We start from the raw sequence: 20,665 nt of genomic DNA, 5'->3' as shown, positions 1-20,665 counted from the left end.
TATATATATATATATATATGTAAGTTTTCTTTTTCTTAAGTTTTTTGGGTGTTTCTTTGTATATGCTAAGAACACGTGCTACCACTAAGCTATACCACCAGCACTACTATCAGCACTTTTAAATACCATTTTCCATTTTCTTCAAATTTCATCACTTCTGGTGAGAAGTAAATTGATTTCTCATTGCTTTTTTAAAATTACTTGTTCTTTTTTCCTATAGATATTATTAAAGTTTCTCTGCCCTTGATATTCAAAAATTTTATGATGATATGCCTGGATATAATGTTGATATTTATCCTGTCATGAGCTATAGAGCCCCACAAATTTATACATAGATTTATTTCTTTAATTATCTTTGAAAAATCTCAACCATTATCTCCTCAAATTTTATATGTCACATTCTCCCTTCATCTCTCTTCTAGAACTATAAATACAACCAAGTTAATTTTTCACTATATCTAACATGAATCAACTTTTTAAAATTTCCATCCACTTATTTTCTGTCCATCTAGGCTTTAGCCTGGCTATTTTCTACTAACCTATTTTCCAGTCTACTAATCATCTCTTAAGTTTGCTATGTCTGTGAAAACTGTCAAATTTTAATTTAAATCACTGTGTGTTTCATTTCTAGGGTACAGTAAAATCACCTTAATCCAATCTGGAATTGATTTGATTAGAGCTGAGTTTTAGTCTTATGAGGGCTGGCCCATTTCCATTTGTCCTTACACATAAAGAACAAATACAGCCCTTCAGAGATCCCAGGGATATTCAACAGAGTCCTTCTCTTTACTGAAACCTAAATTCTACTTTTTGTTTTCACTGCAAGATGTTAGCTTCTTGCCACTGCCTAGCTAATGTCAACTGCCTCCAAGAGAATGGCAGAGCTGGGTGAGTGGGGGGCGGGGTTCATTTCTTAATAGACTTAATTCTACAATTTTTTGTTCCTTCACTTATTACTGATTTCATAGCTCTTATGTCTTCAAATAAATGAATTTGTATTTTTTAAAACATTTGTTTTTTAGTTGTAGGTGGACACAATATCTTTATTTTATTTTTATGTAGTGCTGAGGATAGAACCCAGTGCCTCACACATGCTAGGTGAGCGCTCTTTCCTCTAAGCCACAATCTCAAGGTTTTCTAATTCTTTTCAGCAGAAAAGCGTGTATAAGCAACCATGTCACAATCAAAATCAAAAGTTCCATAAAAATTATACAGTATGTCAAATTTCAGTAAATCCAAGATCCATTTCCCAAAGGTGCCTCTGGCCACCTTTTCTATTGATGGTGCTGACTACTAGCCCAACCAGGCCCTATTTATACTCCTACAAATAAACTGTTTGGCCTCCATCATGCCAACCTGAACTACATGAATGGGCTGATTCCCTGGACAGGCCCAAATTGCCTAAGGGATTATAGTTTGCTAAGAAAAATGGGTCTGCTTAAATATATGGGATATGTGGCCAAACTGCCTAACTATTAAAAAGACATCATTGGGGCTGGGGTTGTGGCTCAGTGGTAGTGCACTTACCAAGCATTCGTGAGGTACTGGGTTCAATCCCGGCACCACATAAAAATGAAACAAAATAAAGTACTGTGTCCATCTACAATTTAAATATATATTTTTTTTAATTTTTTTAAAGACATCATTGATAGAGTTCCTGCAGCAATTCCTGGGAATCTGGAGATATGGAAACCACTTCTGAACAGGTGTGCAATCACACCAATGGAATATTAACATGGAGATGTCTACTGAAACCATGCTCAAACCATGGGGGTCATACCTCTGAGGTCATAACTTAAGTCTAGAAAGAATTGTGATCTGATATCCTCTATGTTTCTCATGTAGGTCGCAGATTCCTTTCTATTCCCCCACACCTGGTCCCTTTTGCACATTGCCACTTCCCTTCCCACCCACACAGGAAGGAAGGAATTCAAGTTGGGGATGGCACCAGAAGATCTAAGAAATGACCATCTCCCAAATTAACAAATTAATTTTAACTCCCAAAGAACACCTGGAATGTAGCCTTTGAATAATCAACTCTTTACAAACCCCTGTGGTCCTTTGCTAGAAAGGCAATAAAACTTCTTTTTCCTTTTTCTCAAAACTATGTCCATGTTACTGGATTGACACTGGGGACAAGGACTGAGTTTTCAGTAACATTATCATTTAGCACAGTTTCATTCCTAGGTATTTATCCAAAGGAAAAAAAAAATAGTTCTACAAACACTTGTAAAAAAAATATTCAAATATTTACATCATGTTTATTCCCTATAGCAAAGAAAAAAACTGGAATAAAAGAACTTGTGATTGCCTGACTTAGGCTTACTGAGTGACCTATGAGTACTCATCAGTGAACTGAAATGGATGAAAGTTATGCAGCTTGTGAATTTATTGTTATTCAATAAATTCTAACATTGTGGAAAGACACAAATACATTCTGTTTATGTTAATAGCACAACTTACTTACTATATTCAGCCACCTCCCAAGCTCCAAGGAGGGGAAGAGGGCTGGAGATTAAATTGATCACCAGTGACCAATGATCTAATCAATTATGCCTAAGTAAGGAAGTTTCCATAAAAATCCAAACCGAAAAAGATACAGTGGCACATGTCTGTAATCCCAGTGACTATGGAAACAAAGGGATCACAAGTTCAAAGCCAGCCTCAGCAACTTAGCAAGACCCTGTCTCTAAATAAAATATATTTTCATTATGCTCAGTGGTTAAGTGCCCCTGGGTTCACTCCCTGGTACCAAAAAAAAAAAAGCACATGAAAGAAGATGGCACCTCTGGAGAGGTGCTCGTGGAAACTCCATGCCTTTTTCCTATAAAACCCTCACACACATCTCTTCATACATATCCTAAAAAACCACTAAATATTCAATAGTGTTACCTTGAGATCTGTTGGCTGCTTTAGAAAATTCACTGAAACCCAGGAGGGGGTTAAAGGAGCCTTGATTTATAGCCAGTTGGTCCTAAGTTCTAGAGATCCCAAAATGCTACTGTCATTTGAAGCAGGGGACAGGCTTGTTGGACTATGCCCTCAACCTGCGGGGTCTTTCACAAACTCCAGGTAAATAATGTGAAAGTAAATAAGAGGATACACAATTACTCTCCACTGCAGAACTGCTTGCTTGTTCTGGGATCACAAGTCTTTTATGTTGATTACTGTTGAGTGACAATATAGAAAACACTGAACTTACTATTTCTAGATACTCTGAATTTACAAACCAGACAAGGATATGCATTTTTACCAGCCGAATTCAACATTTTATTGCCTATCCTCTCAACTGCAATATTAAAGGAAAAAGAAAAATAGATTCGAAAGAAAGAAAAAAAAATTCTGTCATTACTTGAAGATGGTATAATTGAGAACATGGAAAATTCAAACATGTGTAAGCTAGAATTAATAATTTAATATCTCAAAATAGTCAAATAAAAAGATCTATATTTTTAAAAATTAACTATATTCCTATCCTAGCAAAAGAGTTAGAAACAGAAAACCAAAACTATCCAGAAAATCAAAACTATCATTTATAAGCTTATCAATGAATATCAAAGACTCATAAACAAGTTTAATGAAACATGAACAACATTTCTACATTAAAGACTCTTTTTTTAGTACCTTTATTTATTTATTTGTTTTTATGTAGTGCTGAGGATCGAACCCAGAGCCTCAAAGTGCTAGACGAGCACTCTACTGCTAAGCCACAATCCCAGCCCTAAAGACTCTTTTAAAATTAGTGAATTAACACATACAGAGTCACCTGATTTGTACAAAAGTCCCTTGTCAATAAAATGTAAAAAAGGTAGTCTATAGGATAAAGGACACTGAGAAACCACAAAGAATAAATCAACTTTGAACCATACTTCAGAAACATAAAATAATCAATATCAGGTGAATCACAGACCTAAATGGAAAGATTTTTTTTTTTTTGAACGATTACAGGAAGAATTTCTAAGATTATAGAAAAAATGTTAATGGTCTTAAGGTTAGAAAAAAATTCCTAAAAGAAGCACTAAAAACAATAATCTTAAAGAAGAGTTTAATTTAACTGAATCTCATATAAACTAAGGATTTCTGTTCAATACAAGATTTATTACGAGAGGGAAAAGCCATCCCACTCTTTCACTATATACACACCATATATCCACAGAAACCACTCATATGTAGAATACACCAATAAGTTTAAAATCTGGTATCGATATGCCACCTGTTTCATTCTTCCTGCTTAGAATTGCTTTAGCTATTCTGGGTCTCTTATTTTTCCAGATGAATTTCATGACTGCTTTTTCTATTTCTGCAAGGAATGCCATTGGGATTTTGACTGGCATTGCATTGAACCTATAAAGTGCTTTTGGTAATATGGCCATTTTAATGATATTAATTCTGCCTATCCATAAGCAAGTATATCTTTCCATCTTCTAAGGTCTTCTTCTATTTCTCTCTTTAGGGTTCTGTAGTTTTTGTTGTATAGGTCTTTCACCTCTTTTGTTAGGTTGATTCCCAAGTATTTTATTTTTTTTGAGGATACTGTGAATGGGGTAGTCGTCCTCATTTCCATTTCAGAGGATTTGTCACTGATATACAGGAATGCCTTTGATTTATGCATGTTACGCAGCACTAAAAAATAACAAGATCATAGCATTTGCAGGGAAATGGATGGCAATAGAGCAGATTATGCTAAGTGAAGTTAGCCAATCCCTAAAAAACAAATGCCAAATGTCTTCTCTGATATAAGGGGGGTGACTCAAAATAGAGTAAGGAGGAAGAGCATGAGAAGAAGATTACCACTAAATAGGGAAGAGAGGTGGGAGGGAATGGGAGGGAGAAGGAGAATTGCACGGAAGATGGAAGGAGACCCTCATCGTTATACAAAATACATGTATGATGTGAGGGGGAAGAAAAGAGAGAGAGAGAGAGAGAGAGAGAGAGAGAGAGAGAGAGAGAGAGAGAGAGAAATATGTCACATTAGATTGGGTAGAGAGAGGTGATAGGAGGGGAGGGGGGATAGGAAGGGTAGCAGAATAGATACTAGTATTGCTGTATATATATATACGTGGCCGTATAATCAATGTGATCCTGCAACCTGTACACGTGGAAAAATGAGAATTCATACCCCATTTGAATCAAATGTATGATATGTTAAGATCATTGTATTGTCATGAGCAACTAATAAAAAAAAAAAAGAATACACCAATAAGTCACACAACCCACCCAGCTGGCTCCTGGCTTCTCAACCCCCAAATGTTCACTTGTTCATAAGGGATATCCAAGTGATATGAAATGATATGAAAATAAGTGCTGAACTTTAAGAGGAAATACAAAATGAAATCACAAAAAAAAAGTTAACTCAACTTTTTTTTTTTTTTTTTTTACCAAAAATTGGTTGAAGTCAGAAAATAAGCCAAGCATTAGTAAGGCTTTGAAACAACTAGGAACTAAATACACTGCCAGTGGGAGTATAAATCAATAAGCACTTGCAAAATTACTTGGCACTATATACTGAAGCTTAATATGCCTACTGTGACCCAGCAATCCCATTCCTAAGTTTATATCAAACTTAAATGAGTGCCTAAATCTCACAAAGACAAGTACAAGAATATTTGTACAAGCATTATTCTTAATTCCTATAAATATCTTGAATGTTCAACAACACTAGTATGAATAAATAACATAGCTATACTCATTCAAAGAAATACTGTACACCAATGAAAAACAAGAATGGATTATAAAAGTATAACGTGATACAAAAGACTCCAGAAACAAGAGTATATAGCACCTAACTCCATTTATATAAAACTAAAAAAACAGGCAACATAAATCTATGATAGGAGTCAGAATACAGGATTAACAAGGAACTGGTTATTCAAACAGAGAGCAAGAGCCTATTTGACTGCTATAAACGGTCTATCTTGAGCAGCACAATGATTATACAAGTTCATACAAAATGTAATAATCCCTCAAGTCATATATTTAATTACTTTTTTAAAAAATGTTAAGACCTCGGGCTGGGGATGTGGCTCAAGCGGTAGCGCGCTCGCCTTGTATGCGTGCGGCCCGGGTTCGATCCTCAGCACCACATACAAACAATGATGTTGTGTCCGCCAAAAACTGAAAAATAAATATTTTAAAAAAAAAAAAAATGTTAAGACCTCAAAATAAACATATTTTGGACAAATAAAATAGGCAATTTACTCACAGCAGACATGCACTAGAGAAATAATATAGAGAAAAATACTACAGAGAACGTCTAGGTCAAAAGGGAAATCATTCCAAAGTGAAGCATATGAATGTGAAAAAGCATGTGAATATAAAGAACAAGAGAAAATAAAATGTTGATAAATCTGAATAAATAGGAACAGTATAATCATATCTTTTGGGATTTAAAATACATGTAGAACTAAAATAATGACAGCAATAACCAAATAAAAGTAGAAATCAGGTATATGGTAATGGGTAACATACAGATTTAGCAAAAATAGGGGTAATGTAAAACACTCCAATAATCTAAGAAAAAGTAAAAAATGGAGAAAAATCATACAGAATGGACAAGATAAATGTCAACTGACTATACATGCTCCAATTAAAAGACAAAAGATTTTCAAAACAGATTGAAAACAAACATCTAACCATAGTCTACTTAACAGTAAATATGCCATAATGTTATAGAAAGCTGAACTTGAAAGAATGGGAAAAGATTTTAATGTGAATACAAATAAAGAATTACATGGCTTGGGGCTGGGGTTGTGGTCAGTGGTAGAGTGCTCGCCTAGCATGCATAAGACACCCCGGGTTCGATCCTCAGCACCACATAAATGTAAAATAAAAATATTTAAACTTAAGAATAAATATTTTAAAATAAAAAATAAAGAATTACAAGGCTCTATTAATATCAGATTAAAAATTTTTATCAAAAAAAAGTACTATAGAGGTTACAGAGAACATTCCATACGATAATGATAAAAGAGTTAATCAGAAAGATATAACTATTTGTTATCAGCAAAAACTGAGAGGAATAACTACCAAAAAAAAAAAAGCAAATCCTCTCAGGAAATGACAGATCAAGAGAAAACACAAAGAAAATGAAAAACTTAAGCAAAATTAATGATTTTGACCTGATATTTATAGAATACTACACAGCAAATCTCAAAGACTACTATCATACAGCATATATCCTCTAAACACTTGAAAATTATATAACTCAATGAAAATCCTCCAAATGTTTAAAAAGTGAGAAATAAGCTTCTAAACTCTCAGATGCAACACAAAACACATTTAAAATATAAAATCGCATTGGAAATGACACTGCATTTGGGGGCAAAACAATAATGAAAATGCAATGTATCAAAACTGGTCAGCTGTAGCTAACATTGCTTAGAAAAAAATACACAGCCTTAAATGTACATTTAAAATGAGGTGATAAACCATCGATAAATGAACAGATTTTTAAAATGTGGAATATATACATAATGGCATTTTACTCAAACATAAAGAAGAATGAAATTATAGCATTTTCTGGTAAATAGATGGAAAGAACAAGGCAGTCACAGAAAATCAAGAACCATGTTTTCTACCATGTGGAAGGTAAAGCAAAATAAAGGAAATAAGGAGGGGAAAATCAGGTATCATAAAGCTACAGGAAAAATCAGTGGAGTATGAGAAAAGAGATGGACAAGGAAGGAGCAAGGATGATAAAGGAGAGAAACTATGTAATGAATTTAACAAAATCATATTACATATAAAAAAATAAAATCATTTTACATATATAGTCCCTGCATATATAAATATACCACAGGGAATTTCACCTTTATTCTTAAGTAGAAAGAACCAATCAAAAATAAATAAATGAGCCGGACATGGTGGTGCACGCCTATAATCTGCAGCTTGGGAGGCTAAGGCAGGAGGATCATGAGCCCAAAGTCAGCCTCAGCAATGGGGAGGCAGGGAGGCGCTAAGCAACTCAGTGAGACCTGGTCTCTAAATAAAATACAAAATAGGGCTGGGAATGTGGCTCAGTGGTTGAGTGCTCCTGAGTTCAATCCCCAGTACCTAAATAAATAAACAAACAAACAAACAAACAAGAGTAAGGAAGATCAGTAAAATAAAGGAGAAGGTGGGGAGAAAGGGGAAACACAGGAAACGGAAGACTGAAATCAAATTCCATGCATGTTATGATTTTGTCAAAATGAACCCAACTACTCTGAATAGCTATAATGTTTCCAATAAAAGAAAAAGGCTAGAAACCAATGTTCTAATCCATTTCAATGAATTAGAAAAAAATACAGTAATTGAAAACCAAAGAGTAGAAGAAAATATTAAACAGCAGAAATTAATGAAGCAGAAAACAAGCTCACAGTAGCAAAACTCAAAAAGCCAGAAATTAATTAATTGAAAAGAAAATAAAACTGATAAGCCGCTAGCAAGACAAATCAAAAATAAGATTAATAAATGTTCATTTGAATCAACACATGATCCATATGGTATTAAGTTTTGAAAATGAAATGATACAGATAAACTTATCAAAATTGACACATAACAGAAAGTAGTCTTGTTTCCATTTTTAAAAATTAAATATATTATGTTAGACTGTCGAACCAGCAACTTCCAAGCCAAATAGCTTCATAAATGAAAACCTATAAGCATGTAAGGAAAAAAACAAGAGGGAGTACTTACTTCCCTCTTCTTATGGGACCAACATAATCAAGATACCAAAATCTGATCAGGACATTTGAAGCAAGAAAATTACAGACCAATTTCTCTCAAGAAATAGGCGCAAAAATCTAACAAAGGGGGGAAAAACAGATAAAAACAACAGCACATCAAATCCACTAATACATTAAAAAATAACAATAGATAATAATGAAGCTGGGCTTATTTTAGGAATACAAATTTATTTGTTCAACTTTTGAAAATAAATAAATAAACATGTATAATTCAACACAATAACCAAGTAAAGGAAAAAAGAATACAAGTGTCTCAAATGATGCAGATAAAAAGTATTTTATTAAAATTCAACAAAATTCAGGCTGGGATTGTGGCTCAGTGGTAGAGCACTTGCCTAACATGTGTGAAGCACTGGGTTCGATTCTCAGCACCACATACCAATAAATAAATAAAATTTTAAAATTTGTCAACAACTAATAAAAATATTTTTTTAAAAAATTCAACAAAATTCATGATTTTAAAAGTATAATCAAGGGGCTGGAGTTGTAGCTCAGTGGTAGAGCACTTGCCTTGTTACACATGAGGCACTAGGTTCAATTCCCAGCACCACATATAAACAATAAGCAAATAAAATAAAAGGTCCATCAACAACTAAAAAAAATATTTTAAAAAAAACGTATAATCAACTCAACTTGTTATGTTTGAATATGAGGTGTCCCCTAAAAGCTCCTATGTTGATTGATGCAAGAATATTCAGAGGTAAAATGATTAGATTATGACGGTTGAAACCTAATCAGTCCATTCTAGCTTGAATGAATTAACAGGGTGATAACTGTAGGCAAGTGGGACAAGACTTTGCAGTCTTAAAAACTTGCAGTTTGGGCTAGGATTATGGCTCAGTAGTAGAGCGCTTACCTAGCACATGTGAGGCACTGGGTTCAATTCTCAGTACCATATATAAAAGAATGAATAAAACAACAATAAAATTGACAACTAAAACTATATTTTTTTTAAAAAAAACTTACATTTTGACCAAAAAAGCGTTTGGAAAATAGGGGCAAAGGAAGATGTGCTGTTAAAGACATTATGAAACTAAAGAGAAGTTAAGTACTTTGCAGATACAACAGGAAAGGTGTCTTGAGGACATCACAGGAATTTGCAAGAGCATACCCATTACAGGTTCAATGTTATAGAAGGGAAAACTAAAGGAAAAAATCCTGAGGGCACATTGCTCACAATGGGAAGTGGGTGGGGTTATTTTACCATAATTGGCATTGCAGGCAGGCACTCAGAGGTGGCAGAAGCTGTGATCCCAGGAGGCTCAGCTACTGTACAAGCTGACAGCAGACCTTGGTAGCATGCATGTGGTGCTGGTTCTGCAGGAATGTAGGATGCTGAAGTTAAGGGGTCATGGAAGCTTCTATTGAGATTTCAAAGAAGCCCTAGAGGGTAGGCAAAGTATAGGAGGGCCAGAATTCCTACGGGGCTGCCCCTTGAGAGGGTGATGCATGAAGCTGTGAAGGTGAAGCCAAAGCTAGAATAGAGGCCCAAGGAATTAAGAGATTATAGTAATGTGGACAGTGTGCCAAGAAAAGTTGCTGGCTGCAGAGAGAGCCAGGCTAAAAGAGAGGCCATGTGGGCTGCAATAGGCAAAGTCTAAAGTGAGGAACTACCCAACTCCTTTGAAGAGCATAACTCTCCACTATGTCCTAGATGATGTACGTGGAGTTGTGGGACTTGTTTGCATAGCTTGGTTTCATTGGTTCCATCCCTTCTTTCTATGACCCTCTTCTTCTCTTTTGAAATGGAACAATCATTATGTGCCATTGTGTACTGGAATATGTAACTTGTTTTGGATAGAGTTCACAGCCAAGAGTCTGCCTTGAGTACTCAGATAAGACTTTGGACTTGAACTTTTGGGCAATGCTGAAACTGTTAATATTATGGGGACACACTGCATTGTGAGATGGACATGGGCTTTTGGGGGCCAGCAGCAGAATGTTATGGTTTAGATATGATGTGTCCCCTAAAAGATACTATCTTAATGCAGGGATACTCAGAGGTGAAATGACTGGGTTATGAGAGCTGCAGCCTAATCAAAACATCCTACTTTGAACAAACTGAGTAACTGTAAGCAGTTGGTAAGGAGGTAGATCACTGGGGACATGCCCTGGAAGGGTTCATCTTCCCTGCAGCCCTTCAGCCTCTTTTTACTCTGCTTCCAGGCCTGGCTGCCTTGAAGTAAGCAGAGTTTCTCTACCCCACCCCCTTCCTTACCTGATGTACTGATGTTCTGCCTCACTTTGGGCCCAGAGCAATGGAATCAGACCACCATGGAATAACACTCTGAAACTGTGAGCCAAAATAAACTTTCCCAGGTATTTTGGTCACAGTAATGCAAAGCTGACTAACACAATTGCTAGCTCTAAGGGCAATAAATAAGATTCAATTAATTGCAATTATATTTTCAATAATTAGTAAATGGAATTTAATAAACCATTATAATTAAAATAACATCAAGAATATCACACATCCAGGAATAAATATGCAGAAATATGCAGAAATACTCTATATGGACTGAAAATTTATTGAAATTTATAGAGCCCTAAATAAATGAAGGAATATACCATATCCATGGATTAGCTGCCTCAATATTAAGATTTTAATTATCAAACTGATTTCAAATTTCAATGCAAAACAAATTCAAATTTGAGCAGCAGTGCATGGTGGGGAGATTATAAATGAGTAGAAATTGAAAAATTGATTCAAAATAATATGAAAATACAATGGAAGGAGAGACGGGCTGGTGGGGGAAGAAGTCAGGTCATATGTACTATCAGATATCAAAAGTTCCTATAAACTAATTTAGAACAGTTTAGCACAAGGAAGCACAATCAGACCAAAGAAGAGTCCAGAAAATTAATCATATTTACATTAACATATGAAACATCTTAGAAAACAACTGATAGAGAAATATTTCATTTAAGACTTATATTTTCCAATCAACCACATCAATTACAACAGCAAGGAAATATTTCAGTTAAATTATCTCACAACTGTATTAAACACCTTCTAAAACAATTAGCAAACATTCTATAAAATCTTCATCTCTTACCTCCCCAAAAGCTCCTCGACCAATCACCTTTAATATTTCAAAGTCTTCTCTATGTAATCGCATTTGTTTCACTTTAGAAGTAAATGGTTTAGCTGAAACAAAAGAGCAACATCAATTACTTTCTTAGAAATGTGATGCAAATTACATATGCAATAGATATGAGTATTACTTACACAATAAAAATTCAAATTATGATTAAGAATTAAGCCAAAATAGCCCAGCACAGTGCATGCCTATAATCCCAGTGGCTCAGGAGACTGAGGCAAGAGGATCACAAGTTCAAAACCAGCCTCAGCAACTTAGTAAGGCTCTGAGAACTCAGCAAGAGCCTGTCTCCAAATAAAATATAAAGAAGGACTGTGGATGTGACTCAGTGGTTAAGTGCTCCTGAGTTCAATCCCTGGTACAAAAAAAAAGCAAAAGTATGTAAAATCTCATCAAACTACACAGCCCTCCAAATAACCTGACACTCAAATTATAAGCATATAAACTATGCCTCTGCCTCATTACTGACACTAAACTACTGCTATTTTATAACCCAGTTTGGTTCTTAAAGAATACTTTTATATATACATCTTCCTCTAAGCAATATTCTACTTATCTAAAAGACCAGAAATCTAGATATTTTAATCCTATGAACATAACTGCAAAACTGAAAAGAAAAACTACTTAAGACTTCAACTCACTCCAGTCAGAAGAATGGCAATTGTCAGGAATACAAATAATAATAAATGCTGGTGAGAATGTGGGGGAAAAGGTGCACTCAAACATTGTTGGTGGGACTGAAAATTAGTATGATCGCTTTGGAAAGTAGTGGGGAGATGCCTCAAAAAACTAGGAATGGTCTCATTGGAGTATTGATTTTATTACCTAATATATTCTAGAATGCCACATGTTCTGCTGGGGATAAAACTGCGCAATAAATGTCAAGTCTCTGTTTAAAAAAACAAAAAAATAGGAATGGAACCACGATATGACCCAGCTATCCCACTCCTTGGTCTTTATCCAAAAGAATTAAAATCGGCATACTATAGCAATACAGCCACACAATCCACAATAGCTAAATTATGAAATCAACTGAGGTACACGAAAATATATGACTGGATTAAGAAAATGGTATTTGCCAAGAAATGGATGGAAATGGAGAAAACCATGCGGCCAGACTCAGGAAATCAAGGGTCAAATGTTTTCTCTCATATGTGGACATTAAAGCAAAATTAAGGGGAAAAGGTAGTCAGGGAGGGGATCTGATACAATAAAGATATAGAGAAGACAGTGGAGTAGAAGAGAGGGAGGGAGAAAGGGATGGGGGGGGGACAAGAAACAAATCTAACAGAGTCATGTTATATACAAATATAAATGGCCAAAAAAGGAATATCTCATTTATGTATATGGAAAAAGTATCAATCAAAAATAATAAAAAGGGTGTGAAAGAAAGATCAGTAGAACAGAGGAGAAAGAAAAGGGGGAGGGAGTAGGGGAGGAAAGGGAAGGAGAAATAGGGATTGAAAATAAATTCCTTGTATGTATAATTATGTCAAAAGGAACCCAGATGCTATGTACAAATACAATGCTCTATTTAAAAAAAAAAAAAAAAAAAGACAAGGTAAAGAAACTGTAAAATTTCCTTTTGGTAAGCATATGATTGTCAGCTGGGCGCAGTGGTGCACCCCTGTGATCCCAGCAACTCAGGAGGGTGAGGCAGGAGCATGACAAGTTCAAAGCCAGCCTTAGAAACTTAGCAAGGCCCTGCCTCTAACTATCAAAAAAGGGCTGGGGATGTGGCTCAGTGGTTAAGTGCCCCAGGTTCTATCCCCAGTAACAAAAAAAAAAAAAAGAATATGACTGTCAAAATAGTGTGTTAGCAACAAAGGATGACAGTCTTTTCAAAATAAAAATGAATAATATCTTGCCCTGAAGTAGTAGCATATACCCTAAAAGCATAAAGCAAATGAATACTGTAAGATCATGAATAATTAAGATTAAAGATAATAAGGATTACCAGGTACACAAATTTTATGGGAGCCTACAGTAGTAACATAAATTAAGTACCCCTGAAATTTTTTTCCCCCCGGAACCTGTGAGAATACAAATCTCAGCTCCTTGTACTTATCATATTCCTTTGACATGGCAAAACTATTCTATTTCCAGGCATTCAAAAATAGGTTGCTTACATCACAAATTTCTTCTCAATATTCAATGTTTACTAATCACTGACTATTCCCTACATGCCAAGCATTTTACAGGATGCTGGAGATACAAAAATGACTAAAACAGGCCTCATATTTGGGTAAATAAATTATACAGTAAGTGTGATTCCATATAAAACTTTCAGTGTGGTTGAACACAAATTGCTGGTAAACAAAAACGTTTATCACCTTACAAGAAATCACAGAAATGCAAATTAACTTAACAGGGATATTCAATTATTTATCAACCAAATATGCCAAAAATTTAAAAATCTGAAACAACCATAGGTCGGCAAAAATGTGAATAACAGGTACTATCATACATAATAGATGGAACTATTAACTATAATCTTATATAGAGAATTGGGGGGCTTTTATTTATTTATGGAGGGGCGTCTTTTAACATGGCCTATTTCTTGAGTAGACTTTAAAAGGTGAACCCTTTTTTTTATATTTAGAGATCAACCTTGTTTTTTTTAAGTATACAGCTGTGTTTTTTTAAATATACAGCTGAAACTGCTTTGATTTTATTTAGTAATTTTACATCTGTGTTTATAAACATAGTTTGTCTACAATTATCTTTTTTCTGTACTGCCTTCATCTGGTTTGGCACCAATGATATGTACAAACCTTTCTTTCCTATTTGGTGAAACAGTATCATTCCAGGTTGCTAAAGGATGTCAATGTGAAAACAAAACTATAAAACCTTTAGAAGACTACAGTTAACTATGACTTTAAGGTCTAATAAACTTGTAATAGTGAAAACATCTAGCATAGGTGTCTTTTAGGTGGACTTTTGATAATTGATTTTTTCACATTATTATCCATGTTTTCTATTTCTACATTCAACAATTAGATTAATTATATTTTCTATACAATGCATGCATATATCAAAATTCAAATTTATGTGAATAAGGTGATTAATAATAATCTTTTGTTTTGGGGTTTGAGTTTTGTTTTTGTTTTTTTCTTTTTTATTGGAGATTAAATCCAGGGGTGCTTTACCACTAAATTACATCCCCCAGTAATTTTTTTTTCAATATTTTTTGTAGTTGTAGGTGGACACAATACCTTTATTTTTATTTATTTATTTTTATATGATGCTGAGGATCAAACCCAGTGCCTTGCTCATGCTAGGCGAGTGCTCTACTGCTGAGCCACAATCCCAGTCCTTTTTATTTTGAGACAGGACTGGCTAAATTGTCACAGCTGATCTTGATCCTCCTGCCTCAGCTTCCAGAGTCACTGGAATTACAGTTGCATATACCTGGCTTTTTTGTCTTTAAAATGCTACTCTATGGATAGGTTTGGTATGTATTTAGTAACTATTTACATGGGTCTGTTTTCCTTGTTTTTAATTACCAGTATTATGAAAATCTGCATATGTTATAATCTTTTTTTGCAAATATATACTTACATTTGTTGATTCTTTCTAAATTTGTGGGGGGTTTTTTCTCTTTAAGAAAATTCTTACCTGAATTTATATAAAACATCAGAAAAAGAAAGTAGAGACTAATACCATCCCCTACCACCAACATAAATAAATAAATACTAAGCCATTTTGATACTAGACAAAAAGAGACATTACAGCAAAAAGTTATCAGTAGGAGAGAGATAAAAGGAGGCCATATATATGATTTTTTAAAGTGTTCAACTAACCAGGACATGAGTCTAAACATGTATGTAACTAATAATATGATCTCGAATTACAGAAAGCCAAAATTTAGAAGACACAAATTCACATTTCTAGAAAGTTTATCTCTCAGTAATCAATACTTTTTTTTTAAAAAAAGGTAATATAATTGAACAATATACATATATAACACTCAGTACCTAAGAGTTGAAGAATATATTTTCTAACACACATTGAAACTACAGATTTTGATAACATGTCAAGTCATAAAATCCAAAGTATTGGGAACATAAAAACCAAATGTGCATGTACAGAGTAATTGATAAAAGGTAGATTAGAAGAAAAGCCCCAAAACTCTGAAATTCAAATGATAAAAGTAATAAGATAATTAGAAAAAGAGAACTACCCCATATTTTTAAAAAATAGTATTTATCAATATTTCCAGGATATAGCCTAAAACAGTACACTTACACACACAAAAAAAAATAGAGCCTTCAATATTTACACTGGGAAAGAAAGAGCTAGAAATTAAAGTGTTAAACATACAACATAAAACACTAAGCCCAGCAAAGTGGTATACACCTGTATGCCCATCATACTTAAGAGGCTTAAGTGGGAGGATCACTAAGTGGGAGGAAATACAAAACCAGCATGGGCAACAAAATGCAATCCCATATTTCTTTCTTTTTCTTTCTCTCCCCACCCTCCAAAACCATTAGACAAAGAGAATTCAAAGTAGAAAGAAGAAAGCAAAAGCATTAGGGAATAAAATTATTTAAATTGAAAATAAACATAATAGGGTTGGGATTGTAGCTCAGTGGTAGAGTGCTTGCTTTGCACGTGTGAGGTGCTAGGTTTGATCCTCAGCACCACCTAAAAATAAATAAATAAAATATAGATGTTATGTCCATATACAACTAAAAAAATTAAAAATAAACACATAATAGAAAGGATTAACGAGGCCTTGAAAAGACTAATAAAACCAAAGAAAGAAAAAACAAAAAACAAATCTGAGAATGAGAAATTAAGACAAAACTACAACACCATTAAGCAAAGAGCATAAACAATCTAATTCAATAAATTTGAAAACACAGAAGTAAAAAAATTACTATAAGGAACAACCCATTTAAAAAAAATCTGAATTGCCATAAGTCAAATCAATACTTTTAAACCTTCTACAAAGAAAACACCAATCTTGAACAGCTTTCCAAGTTCAAATAAGAAAACACACACACACACACACACATACACACACACACCCATTAACACACATGCTGAAGGCACTGAAGTAATGACAAACATGTATCATTCCAGGGTCATAATATCTACAATTTATCCTTAGATGGTTCAGCAAAAATATGTGTGCATGTATATTATTTGGAGAGAACAAACAGCAGCACAAATGTGGCCAAATACTAAAAATAAGTAAATCTAGAAGACTATTTGAGAGCTCATTATACTTACAAATTCTAATACTGTAATTTTGACAATAAAAGTTTTAAAACAGATTTCTAGACTAAAAAACAAAAGAGTAAATAAAATCATCACCATTAGCGGATCAATCAAAATGAAAGGAAATGTATATTACAGGCCACTGACATGTGCCTGTAATCCCAGCAGTTTGGGAGGGTGAGGAGGAGGACTGCAAGTTCAAAGTCATCCTCAGCAACAGCGAGGCACTAAGCAACTCAGTGAGACCCTGTCTCTAAATAAAATACAAAATAGAGCTAAGGATGTGGCTCAGTGGCCTAGTGCCCTGAGTTCAATCCCTGGTACCACTCCCCCAACCAAAAAATAAAAGATTTTTCTATCAAGGTTAAACCTGTATTCTGAGTTTCCTAATAGGTATCAAAAATGTGTGTGCTGTAATCTAAACCAGGTAGTTGAAATGTAGCCATTTTGAGTCTCCCACCCCAATATATCTCCCTTTGTCCTTAATCTTCCAATCATAATGCCAATAGTGTAATAGGTGATCCAATCCTAACTATAGCCCTTCCCCTCACCTTCCTCAATTTTAAAATGGTCAATCAAGTAGACTGTAACCCCGAACTCCTCCAATCAGAGCAAGGGGCAGTGCTGCATTACAGATTGCCAAAATTTTTTGGGAGCATGCTCTTCTGCACAAGTAAACTTGATGAGTAACTTTTGAGTATGTGTCTGATTTCGTGCAGTACCCCAATATTTCTAACATGAGGAATAAGAAATGTGTTACAGCCAACAATACCTCAATTCAAACTTACTTCTCCTACCCTTACAAAACATATTCAATGGGGGAAAGGTGCTCCCCTAAAATCAAGAAGATAAAGATTCCTCCTTCAGCCACTTCTATTCTACTGTAAGTTCTAGCCAATAGCAAACAGGCATGGGATGAGCATTCAAAATGGAAAGGAGAAATAAAGTATTCTGTGTTCACATACATATGAATGCATTTGCATGAAATGGGTAAATCTACAGAGAAGAAAGGAGGCTAGGTGGCTGAGAAAATGGAGTAATGTGAAGCAACTACTAATAAATATGACGATTTCCTTGAGATATGATAAAAATGTTTAAAATTGAATTGTGTTGATGGATGTGTAACAACATGAATATACTAAGAATGTTAATTTAAATTGTATACTTTAAAGGTGTGAATTATATGGGATGCAAATTATAAATCAATAAAACTGCTTTAAATATTAATTGTATTTCTACATATTTGCAATGAACAATTAGAAAAGGATATTTTTTAAAATTCCATTTGCAATAGCATCCAAAACAATAAAGTTACTTAGGAAAAAATTTAACAACAAAGTTGAAAGACTTTCATTTACAAAATATTGCTTAAAAATTTTCAAGACCTAAATAAATGGAAAGACATCCCATATTCTGAATTGGAAGAGTTAGTATTGTTAAGATGACAATGTCACCCAAAGCAATCTACAGGTCGAATAAAACCCCTATCAAAATTGCAATGGTATTTTTAATAGAAAAACTTATTCTAAAATCAAATGGAATCTCCACATACTCTGATTAGCCAACACAATCGAAAGAGAACAAAGTTAGAAATCTCATACTCGTGATTTCAAAATTTGCTACAAAGCTGTAGTAATTAAAACAACATGGTACTGACATAAACATAGACAAACAGATCAACAGATTAAATCAGAGAATCCAGAAATACATCTTCACATATGTGGTTAGTTGATTTCAAAAAGGGTGCCAAGATTAGTGATGAGCAGAGGACAATAAGCAAATTGTGTGGGGAAACTGGCTATCTGCATGCAGAGGAATGAATTGAATCCTTACCTATGCCACATACAAAAATTATTTTGAAATGGATCAAAGATCTAAACTTAAAAGCTTAATCTATAAAACTCTTAGAAGAAAACCAAGAGGAAAATTTGTATGACATTGGGTAGATATAACAGATTTTGTGGATGTGATACAAAAGGCCCAGGCAAAAAAAAGAGAAAACAAACTGAATTTCATCAAAGTCAAATCTTTGCATCAAAAGACACTACATTAGAGCTGGGGTTGTAGTTCAGCAGTAGAGCACTCACCTAGCACATGCGAGTCCCTGGGTTCGATCCTCAGCACCACATAAAAGTAAATAAATAAAATAAAGGTATTGTGTCCATGTACAATGTTGATACATACAGGCTTCTTAGAACTGGAAACAAGAGCCTAACTAAAACCCAAAATCATTATAACATCAATATCCTATACTTAAAAAGGAGCTTTGAACTGGGCACAGTGATATATACTTATAATCCCAGCAGCTTTGGAGGCTGAGGCAGAAGGATCACAAGTTCAAAGCGAGCCTCAGCAATTTAATGAGACCCTAAGCAACTTAGCAAGAACCAGTCTTTTTTTTTTGAAGGCCTGTGGATGTGGCTCAGTGGTAAAGCATCTCTGGGTGCAATCCCTGGTACCAAAAAAAAAAAAAACAGTGCTTTGATTTCTACTCTATCACAGGATCACAAGGTTATCATTAATCATAATTTAGTTCTTCCAAAAGCTAAATCAGAGGTCCAGATAAAAAAAAGTCTGCAGAATGGACACTTTTTAGTGTTCATTTTTTATCAGATCCACAAAATCTGTTATATCTACCCAATGTCATACAAATCTTCCTCTTGGTTTTCTTCTAAGAGTTTTATAGATTAAGCTTTTAAGTTTAGATCTTTGATCCATTTCAAAATAATTTTTGTATGTGGCATAGGTAAGGATTCAATTCATTCCTCTGCATGCAGATAGCCAGAATAGAGACTGCAGAATGGACACGTATTCTAATTTGTGGTAAAAAGGAAAAAGGAACAATTAAATGCCTACAGGTGAGTAGAGTTATCTTGTGTATGCTACTCTAAATAATATAAAGAAAATGAACCAAAACAAAGCTAAGAGTTATAAAAGTATTCAAAATGTCTAGGAAAATTTAAAAGACGCCTTCATATATTGTTATAGTTGAGTTCAAAAATTCAATGATAGAGTCAGAAGATTTACTATTTCCTTGAATATTTCCTATTTCTCCATTGCATTTGAGAAAAATTGATTTTACATTCAATTTACTTCCAAACGTTCATTAGCAATATTTAACAAAAATGCTCTATACAAAGATGTCTTTAAAAATTATTTCTATCCATCAAAAGCCCATTTCAGGCACTGTGATTAAAATAATTTTTTATATTAAAGACAAAATGCAAAAAGACTTTATATTCATTATAACAACTGAAAAAGATTTCATAATCACTATACTATTGTCCTTGACAAAAATTAAGGCTATATAAGGGACCAATTGGGTTTGCTGTATTGCTAGATAAATGACATGCTATTCTAATAGATGCTATATTTAGTAATGCTTCACAAAATACTATACCATCTATTAATGACAATACCTTGAGACTCTCTCCAGTGCTACACAGTTTAGTACCTTCACTTGTGACACATATTTTCTGAGGTATCTGCCATGCTTCCTCCCTTTCCTTCTCTGAAAATCTCCCCCTCAATTCTCAAGGGCAAATCAACTGGAACTTTTCACTATTAATAAAGTTTTTGCAGGTAATCTCATAATATCTCCAGGCCCTA

At 34.2% G+C, this 20,665-nt stretch overlaps 1 protein-coding gene across 14 annotated transcripts in view; it reads right to left on the bottom strand.

Moving 5' to 3' along the window:
• Cdc42bpa (CDC42 binding protein kinase alpha) overlaps window positions 1-20,665 on the bottom strand; it is a 309,215-nt gene that overhangs the window by 240,945 nt on the left and 47,605 nt on the right. For all 14 annotated transcript variants that reach the window (XM_048809282.1, XM_048809272.1, XM_048809276.1 and 11 more), the window contains one exon: window positions 11,783-11,874. In XM_048809282.1, coding sequence (XP_048665239.1) covers window positions 11,783-11,874 — 92 coding nt within the window. Of the gene's footprint in view, window positions 1-11,782; window positions 11,875-20,665 lie in introns of those variants that run through there.

Source organism: Marmota marmota, unplaced genomic scaffold (genome assembly GCF_001458135.2).
Source record: "Marmota marmota marmota unplaced genomic scaffold, marMar, whole genome shotgun sequence".
Lineage (NCBI taxonomy): Eukaryota > Metazoa > Chordata > Mammalia > Rodentia > Sciuridae > Marmota > Marmota marmota.
The sequence above is the reverse complement of the archived record's forward strand: the minus strand, read 5'-3'. Positions and strand labels throughout refer to the sequence as shown.